This window comes from Mesoplodon mirus (genome assembly GCF_964341445.2).
Source record: "Mesoplodon mirus genome assembly, chromosome: 4".
NCBI classification, from domain to species: Eukaryota; Metazoa; Chordata; class Mammalia; order Artiodactyla; family Ziphiidae; genus Mesoplodon; species Mesoplodon mirus.
Genome location: NC_138979.1, coordinates 115195196 through 115205117, shown reverse-complemented (window position 1 = coordinate 115205117; position 9922 = coordinate 115195196). Strand labels below are relative to the sequence as shown.

The 9922-nt window shown below is 46.0% G+C and overlaps 1 protein-coding gene and 1 pseudogene across 2 annotated transcripts; both read left to right on the top strand.

Moving 5' to 3' along the window:
• The first annotated feature begins 631 nt into the window (after positions 1 to 631).
• On the top strand, positions 632 to 2002 carry LOC309802083 (ras-related protein Rap-1b-like; annotated as a pseudogene). The gene has a single exon. The product of its transcript is annotated as a ras-related protein Rap-1b-like (transcript).
• Positions 2003 to 5994: 3992 nt separating this feature from the next.
• CMA1 (chymase 1) lies at positions 5995 to 8777 on the top strand (the record flags this gene model as incomplete). The annotated part of the gene is given in 6 exon segments (XM_082617321.1): positions 5995 to 6052; positions 6668 to 6818; positions 7565 to 7700; positions 7913 to 8011; positions 8015 to 8167; positions 8634 to 8777. Coding segments are annotated over 6 exon segments (741 nt in total).
• Between the last annotated feature and the right edge of the window lie 1145 nt (positions 8778 to 9922).

Below are 9922 nucleotides of genomic sequence, written 5' to 3'. Positions count from 1 at the left end.
AACCTGAAAGTGCTGATTCTACCACTGGCAACAATAGATTTTTAAAAATCATGTGGATTCCTGGATTGGAAGTAACAGTTGTTGCCTCACCAGTCTCCCCTACAGCCCATGCAAAAAAGATAAGATCAGGGGCCTCCCTGGTGGCGCAGTGGTTGAGAGTCCGCCTGCCGATGCAGGGGATACGGGTTCGTGCCCCGGTCTGGGAGGATCCCACATGCCGCGGAGCGGCTGGGCCCGTGAGCCATGGCCGCTGGGCCTGCGCGTCCGGAGCCTGTGCTCCGCAACGGGAGAGGCCACAACAGTGAGAGGCCCGCATACCGCAAAAAAAAAAAAAAAAAAAAAAAAGAAGATAAGATCATCATAGCTACAGTGTTAATTCTGAGATGCAGAAGGTGATGGCCCATGAAGTGGGCCTGTCTGACTGACGGTGAGAACATTAAGGGAGTGATAGCATCACAGAGTCTATAGGAGAAACTGTCCAGGTAAAAGATCTTTGCCCAAACTCAAGAGAAGAGGCACCCTCTGACTTTCCCTCCACAAATAAGAGCCTATTGCAGGAATGGTGAATGGAAAAGAGAAATATCAGAAAGCAACTCCAAAAAAGCATGATTTGGGGGTCTCTTGCTGAAGAGGCTGGGACAGAAATAAGGACACACAAGCATGACCTATCTTCCTCCCGATCCAAAACTTGGGGCCATCTCAGAGGACCTCTCTATTCATCATTCTCCTGGATACTCTGTCTACTTAAAAAAAAAAAATAATGTGCAGAGTGCAGGAATTCTAAAAGGAACTAGTGTGTTAGGAGTTAAAGCAAGAATACAGTAAAACGGCCGCACCCGCGCGCCCCGAGGCTGAACGCTTGATGTCAAGGCAACACCGCCAAACCTCGCCCAGAGTCAGGCGTGTAAGCCAGCAGGAGCGGCGCCAGCGGGTAGCGGCAGGACCGCAGTGGGGCTGGTAGCAGCGACCCGGAGGGAGCACGAGGCGACGCTGGCTGCGGGGACCCGGTGACAGCGCAAGAGGTACTAGATTTTACAAGTTTGCACCATGTGTGAGTATAAGCTAGTCGTTCTTGGCTCAGGAGGAGTTGGAAAATCTGCTCTGACTGTACAATTTGTTCAAGGAATTTTTGTTGAAAAATATGATCCTACGATAGAAGATTCTTATAGAAAGCAAGTTGAAGTAGATGCACAACAGCGTATGCTTGAAATCTTGGATACTACAGGAACGGAACAATTTACAGCAATGAGGGATTGAAAAACGCACGAGGCTTTGCATTAGTTTATTCCATCACAGCACAGTCCGTCCACATTTAATGATTTACAAGATCTGAGAGAACAGATTCTTCGAGTTAAAGACACTGATGATGTTCCAATGATTCTGGTTGGTAATAAGTGTGACGTGGAAGATGAAAGAGTTGTAGGAAAGGAACAAGGTCAAAATTTAGCAAGACAATGGAACAACTGTGCATTCTTAGAATCCTCTGCAAAATCAAACATAAATGTTAATGAGATCTTTTATGACCTAGTGCAGCCAATTAACAGAAAAACTCCAGTGCCCGGGAAGGCCGGCAAAAAGTCCTCATGTGAGCTGCTTTAATATACTAAATGCATTGTAGCTCTGAGCCAGGTCTGAAGAACTGTTGCTCAATTCAAAAGTGCCAGCATTCCAACTTTGTTAAACCTACCAACATCTTAAATGGACTTTCCGTGGTGGCACCCTTTAAGAAGCGGATGAAAGCTACTACATCAGTTTGCACATTCTAATCACTTTCCAGTATCACAAGAGAGATTTTTACTTATATAATAGTCCTAGAGTATGCAGCTGATAAAACCACAGGCTACAATCCAGTATTACTGCTAAGAGACATTTTTCATCCACCAATGCTGTACATGTATGAAAATGGTGTACTGTATACTTTAACACACTGCATACTTTGTATTGGAGAGTACAATCATGTAAATCCTAAAAGTACCACTATTTTAGCATAATAAAAGAAAGTCCAAAGGGAAAGAAAAAAGAATATCGTAAAACGAATCAGCTTATATCCTTGCAAATTATTTACAGATGTTGAATGTAAGCTGTTAAATTTAGACTTTAAATTTAGGAAAACATACTCATTTGGAAACATCAACTACAGAAGCATATAGAGCTTATTGTAAGGGAAAGCACAGAGTGAGCTCCAGTCCGCTTCAGGAAAATGCAGCCCATGTGCTGTTCCGGCTCCACTGCATTGCTGTCTCAATCTAATGCAAGGTGGCACAAGCCCCTGCCCATTTTCCTTTATGCGTTGTATTTCTTAAAAGAGACTTCAACATATATGAAACTTTATAGGTGTTAAATCCCTACATGGCAAATTAAGGGTAAAACCACTTTTAAGAGATGTGCTCAATTGAAAAAGACAAGCCATTACTCAAAGAACAAGGTTAAGAAACAACCTGGCAGCCCGAAGTTGAATGAATAGAAACAAGATGCTGTGCAAAACATACCGTAACTGACGTCTGTAAATCTGACTAATCTGTAAGGTGTTTAGGGGAATTCAAATGAAGTATAATATTTATTCTTTACACAAATAAATATACAGCCTCACTGAGGACATATGCATCATATATGCATCAAAAGGTTATATGGCAGCACAAGGTATGACACCATTAAAAGAACAAACCAGCATTTATTAAGGACCAACCATGTGGCATTTTATATTTAGCACCACATTTAATTCTCAAAAAAAAAAAAAAAAAAAAACCTGCTTCATATCATTCTTCGTATTTTACAGATGCAGTAACTAAGACTGAGAACCTAAGGAACTCTCCTAAGGTCAATAGATCGTTACGTGGCAGAAGCAAGATTCAAGCTCACCCCGTCTAACTGCAAAGCCAGCCTCATGGCTTAAATGACAAAGTGAATAACAGCACAGATAATAAATGTTTCAGGAATTCAGAGAAGGGATGATCCCTCTGCATTTAGTAGCTGAAGAATCACTGCCATAATTAAAATGCCATTGCTTTTACATCAGGTCCACTCTTTGCTTTCCACTAAGTGTGAATCTTCAACAAAACTCCATCCAACCTCTACTTGAGTATCTCCATCAGTGGGGAAATTACCTCCCCTGACCACACATCCCTGTTGTAACAGTTCATTATTAGTAAAGTCTCCCTTCTATAGAGTCAATATCTGCTTCCTAAGATGTTGTAGAATTGGATTTGGAGGCTACCTAGCCAGAAACAACGTCCCAACTCCACCACAGGACTGTTGGCTTGACCCAGGCATTGTAGGAAACACCAGACAACTGAACCATAACTAATTCTTCCCCCCAAGCCAGACTTTCTACCACTCACCCTCACTCAAAAAGTTAATCCCACACGATGTCTCCTCCCTCCTGTTACCCCCTTCTAAATCAAATTTTATACCCATTCATCTGATTGGCAGAGTCTCGGTCACATGATTGGGCCCTAGATGCAAAAGAATCTGAGGAAGGAGGTTGTGGATTCTATCTTAGGAAGGCAAGAATCATAACTGGGAATTCCTCTAATACAGGAAAGGTGTTCAAAAGACACTAAGGATCCACCACGTACATGCTAAATGTCCACTACAATCCATCACTGGCTGCGCAACATGAATGTGCACTATTTCTTCATACCTAATCCTCCTAAAAACAAAAATTATCCCATTGAACATAATTTTCACTATCTTTGGTACAAAGGAAAATGAGGCTTAACTCTCCTTAGGGCTGAAACGACCCAGTCTCATAAGTTACCACTTTCAATTCCAAGTTCAGGATCTCTAGGTGATAGCCATTCCACCTCTAACTTAGTCACACTCCCAAACTGATATCCCTAAACCATAGACTAAATGTAAAGTTCACCACCAACAACATACGACATATAAAATAGTAGAAGGATGACAGAGGAGAGAGAAAAAGGAAATCTGTTAAAGTATGCAAAAACAACCAGGACAGAGCAAGAAGAAGATATGGGCGAATAGTGCAGACTTCATTTCTGAAGCTATATCTTTTCCATTCCCTTGCCCTCAGCCAGTGCAGGTGAAACAAAACTTGAGTATAGGTGGACCTGAACCTTAATGATGCTATGAAGCTATCTGACTAGGCCTGGACTACCTACCTCTCGATTTCTAATTGCATGAGTGAAAAACAGGAACCCTTCATTTGTTTACACCTCCGCTTTTTGGTCTATGGGGTGCATGGCTACAGAAGAGAACTTTTCCACATCCAGATTCTCCTCTGTTCTGCTGATGCCAGAGTAATATTGACAGCTTCAGCAAATAAGAATACAGGACCCACAATTAAAGTCGAATATTAGAGAGACAACAGCTTATTTTATTATAAGTATGTCCCATTCAATATTGGGACATACGTGTACTGAAAAATGATTTCTTGTTCATCTGAAATATAAATTCAACTGGCACTCTTTATCTGGAAACTCTAGAGAGTGAAAGAATTGGTGCAGAGACTCCTCAGACGTTGGGAATATGTGTAAATGTTGCACTCTAGAGATGGTCAGAGCTGAGGGCAACAGAGCACCCAGCCAGTACATACTAAGGAATGGATCACCTCAGTCACAAGCCCAAGATGAGACCAAGGGCATGATAGAATGATTTGGGGAAAGTATTTATCCCCTGTGCTTCCCCATCTCTGAACTAAATACCCTATAAATTTCCAAGAGAAATGACACTCCACCAAGTTATCCCACTCTTCCCTGGACTCGCTGCTTCTTGAAGTCTGGGGAAAACAACAGCTGTGCCTGAAACCCAGTTATGAGAGCTACGAGTTGTGTGATATGGATCATGTTAATGTGTCTGACTCTCAATTCTACATTTGTAAAGTGACAGTAATGGTAATTCCCGTGGTTGTGGTGGGAAAAAAAAAAGAGTCAAACCTCAGATACTGACATCTGTGTATATTCTATTTCAATCAAACAAGCTTGATTCCTAATGTGAGAGTAGGAAACCCCAGCACCCCAGGAGCAAAGCATCCTTCTATATCTACATTCCCATTAGCAGGACTCTGTTTCTCTATTTGTCTTTGGTGGTAGAACAGAAAGGGCCCTTCATTTGAAATGAGGAAAGTCTGATTCTGAACCGTAAGCCTTGATAGACAGATTCATAAAATTGAGATAATACTACCTACTTCACAGGGTTGTTATGAAAATAATAATATATCTAAGATTATGACAATGAATGATATGCATACTCCCTCAAAAAATGCTAATTCCAATCCCCTTTGCTCTTGTGATAAGATATGTAAAGTCCAGTTGTAGGGTTTGATCACTTCCCGCATCTAATCTTCTTGGATCATTCTCTTCTTCCAGTGAAGTTTTGATTTGGAGGAAGAGAGAGATCCACATCAGTATTTTTTCAAATTGCAGGTAATCATCCTTTAAGTGGGGTGCAGCTTATGTTTTACTATGGAGTGGAATAAAATGGAATGGAATGGAGTGGAAACTAATGGAGAGCATTGCACATAAGGATAAATACTGTTTCCTGAAACTCTTGATTCATGCACATGTGTGTAAGTTTATGTTCATGTACTCACACATAAATATAGTATATGCATTGGGTCATTCTGCAAAATGTATTTCCTACTGTGGGTCATGGCCATAAAAGCGCATGTGCTTTCTGAATGCGCAGTGTAAAGACTTTCCCCCACCCGTGTCTCTGATGGGGCTTTAATGAGCTTCCCTACCTGGGAAAGACATGATCCTTCCATCTCCCACCACAGATGAAACACCAGGCTTGAGAGCTCATCCCTGAAGCCAAGACTCAGGAGTTCAGGACTCAACCTTGTCTCCAGCAAAACAGAGGGCATCTCTGGGGAAGCTTCTGATTAGAAAGATAACCAGCTCAGAATGAGAGAAGAAAAAGTGACCATGCAGTTCCTGTGGTAACCAGTCCTGCCCTGCCTTCACTTGCTGGGAGTTAGAAACCCAAGACTGGAAAATAGAAGAGGCACTTGTCCTGGACAGCCTCTCTGAGAAGATGCAACATCTTCCTCTCCCCCTGCTGCTCTTCCTCCTCTGTTCCAGAGCTGAAGCTGGTGAGTGTTGGGTCATTCCATCTGGAAGCTGCAGCATCAAGGCTAAATAAGATTTTAGTCTGAAAGTAGCTGACTCTTAAACAGAACCCCAGATCTCTCCCCAAGAGCCCAGAGTGAAGTTTCCACTGGGGTTGTGGCCACCCATTCCCTGCAGCCTGTGGTAGTTCCCAGGAACGAGGAACCCCACTTTGATCAGGGGAAATCCCAGAGCAGGCAGGGTGAAGAGGGTGTCTTCTCTTTATATAACGCGTGACACTGTGCTTCAAGTCCTGTGTTGCCTTCACCTTCTGGCCTTGTAATTTGGCCGATCTGTGAGCACTCACGGGATATGGAGACGGTTGAGACAGGAACCTGGAGAGCTTGTCCTGCATGGTGACAGAGAAGAGTCGAGCAGGTGCAGAATGGGAGTGGGGGAAATCCGAGGTGAAACACGACGGCATGGCATCTGAGGCCGAGCTGGCTGCTGTGCTTGGAGGAAGAAGAGCAGGTACCAGAGCCACCAGAGAGGGAGGATGGGCAGATCACAGGAGGACGATGCATTCGATAGAAGCCTCTCCCAACTTTAACCCAGCTTGTGCATTCTGTGTGTTCAAGCCCTGGGGTTCTCTGTTCCAGGGGACATCATCGGGGGCACAGAGAGCAAGCCACACTCCTGCCCCTACATGGCCCACCTGGAACTTGTCACTCCCCAGGATATGCTGGTGGCCTGTGGTGGTTTCCTGATAAGAAGGGACTTTGTCCTGACGGCTGCTCACGGTGCAGGGAAGTGAGACAACAGGATCCTCTTTATCTCTGAATGGGAGGTAAACAGCCAGAGGGGCAACCAGGGACACCCCCTGGGGGGCCTGAGGGGGAGCTCCTGGGTCTGGGTCTCTTTAAGGAGAGGCAAGACTTGGGCTTAAGGAAATCGGTCTCATAATTGAATAGCTCCCCTGACACTCAGTCACTGTGAGCTCAGCTCCCCTCAAAGGAAAGGAGACCCCATGCCAGCACCCCTCTTCTAAAAGTAGCTCCCTCTCCCCGACCCCAGCACAAGAGATGTGGACTCACTCTTCAGGGTGCCACCCAGTTCTCTGGGCCACTTCCTCTATGTCCTTTTCAGGAACACTGGCCTTCAGTTCCCAGGGACCTGAACCCATCCTTTCCAAGGGGAACAGAGAACTGCATCCACCTGAGATACCAGCATTTCCCCCTTCCCTCTGACACCTCTGGCTCCAAAGGGCTGTGGCCCTGATTAGGAAAGGCCAATCCTGCCCCCTGGGTCCTCCACGGCCCGCTCAGTCCCCAGCAAGTCCCAAGGGTCTTGGAAATTGTCTCTGTTCCCTGGGAAAGCTCTTCCCTGAGTAAAACCTGAGCCCCTCCAATACCACAAGTGGCCCAGATAAAGGGGGCTGGGAAGAAACCACTGACCCTGGGAGAGAGAGACGCTGTCCCCTTTTCTCAGAATGGGCATATCTCAGGAGAAAATCACACTGTCACTGTTTTACCTTGTCCTTCTTCTCCCTCACAAAGGTCTACAATGGTCATCCTTGGAGCCCATAACATAAAAAAGAAAGAAGACACAGGGCAGAAGCTTGAAGTCATAAAACAGTTCCCTCACCCAAAATACAATGACTCTATTGTTCGCCATGACATCATGTTACTGAAGGTGGAAATTCTTCTTCCCCTTCTCCACTTCCTGTTCTCCAGCGCTTCTCCTTCAGGTCCCATTGCCCTGACATTTCCCCAACCTGCCTCTGCCCCTCAACTCCCCCCTTGGAAGTGGCTGTAATGTGAAGCAAGTTGCCCTATCCCTCCCTGATTGCCTCCAGTTGCCCCCAAGCCCGTTTCTAGCTCTGACAGCCCTCGTTTCCTTCACAGCTGAAGGGGAAAGCCAATCTGACCCTGGCCGTGGGGACACTCCCCCTTCCACCCCAATTCAACTTCATCCCACCCGGGAGAATGTGCCAGGTGGCTGGCTAGGGAAGAACAAATGTTCAGGGACCGGGATCCAACACTCTGCAAGAGGTGAAGCTGAGACTCATGGAGCCCCAGACCTGCAGACACTTCACTACTTTTGACCACAATCTCCCGCTGTGCATGGGCAATCCCCAGAAGACAAAATCTGCATTTAAGGTGATCCTCAGACTAGGGTCTTCTCCACAATCACTGTTCAGGGTCCGGACATCTCCTGGAAGGAGATGGAGTCAGAAGAGTGTCAGCCAGTGACAAAGTTTGAGATCATAGAACTGAGGAGCTGGAACTGTCCCTGTGCTATCATCCTCCCACAGCCCCAGGCAGTCTCTGACTATCCCTCCCAGGCTGCTACACAGGGTCATGGGGTGCCAGGAAAGAAAGCAAGAAGCAGCATCAGACAGAGACATAGAACCTCATGAGGAACCAGGGTTCCCGCCGCTGATGCTATTGGGTTGGCCAAAAAGTTCGTTCGGGTTTTGCCATAAGATGTTATGGAAAGATCTGAACGAACTTTTTGGCTAACCCAATTGGTCTGACCAACTCAGAGTTGGTCCATGGGGAGGAGTGGGTGGTTCCCTGGCTCACCTTTCCTCTCTCTCTCTCCCTTTCCCTCTCTGTCCCACAGGGAGACTCAGGGGGCCCTCTTCTCTGCGCTGGGGTGGCCCAGGGCATTGTCTCCTATGGACAGTCAGATGCAAAGCCCCCTGCCATCTTCACCCGGATCTCCCATTACTGGCTCTGGATCAATAAGGGCCTGAAAGAGAATTAACCTGGAACCTGGGCCAGCCTGAAGGGAAATCTGGAACTGGACCCGAGCAGGTTCTCTGTGCCACTCACTCTGGATCTACCTCTGGTTCCTGCTCAAGTCCCACCACATCCCTAAGCCTCAGGAAGGCTCCTCCAGATCACAGAATTCCCAATAATTCCCAATAAATCCCCACTTCCAGACCTGAGTGTGTGTCTCCTCTCTCTGCTGCTCTCTCCTCCCAGCGTCAGGTATTCCATAAGCCTTGAAAGGGGTGGGTGTGTGATGTGTGTGTGAGAGAGACAGAGACGGAGAGGAAACGGTGAAGAAAAATAGGGAAAGAAAGAAGAGAAAGGGATTCCCTGGAGAGGCAGGACCCGTATTTCCAACATAAAGAAGAAACTACACCAGATCCTTCCTTGCCTTCATCATCAACTCAACACCAACTCTGATTTATATTTAGGGATATTCAGAATCACTAAGAACATTTTGAATTGTAGGATGTTTAGAGCATCCCTGACCTCTCCCCACTAGACGTCAGTAGCAACAGTCTCGTCTCAACCAACTTGTGAATCAAAACCATCTCCAGGCTTTGCTATAGGTCCCCTGGGGGTATGGCTGGGGAGGGGTGAGGGAGCTGGGCAGGAATCACCCTCCGTTGAGGACCCCCAGTTTACATGCATTTGGCACCGCACTGGGCCCTCCTCACAGTCCACCTCCATAAGAAAAGATCTACCATCTGTGGAGCTTTGATATGAGACACAGAGAAGACCATCTGTCACTCACTCACTTCTGCAAAACAAATACATGTAACAGATAAGAGGAGGGACAGCATCCCAAGTTCTGCACGAACGACAGCCACAAACGGCTGCTCCGGAACCAGCAGGAAGATGAAGGCCTAGAGACTGCTTGGCCTCCAACTCTTGCCAGTTGAGGGACTGGCTGGAGGAGAGAAAAAGGGCGGGACAGGGACAGACACAACAGGAGCCTGTGGCTGATACCACTCCTCGCTTCTGAGGGCATGGTGATTCCCTTCAATTAAGTGAACTCTTTCCAGAAATTCATCTTGAATAAAGCATCAGAGATATACACAGAAGTTTATAAATAAAAATTTTAATCTCAGCATTTTCAGTAGTAGAAAAACTAGACTCCAAGCCATGGAACAAAGT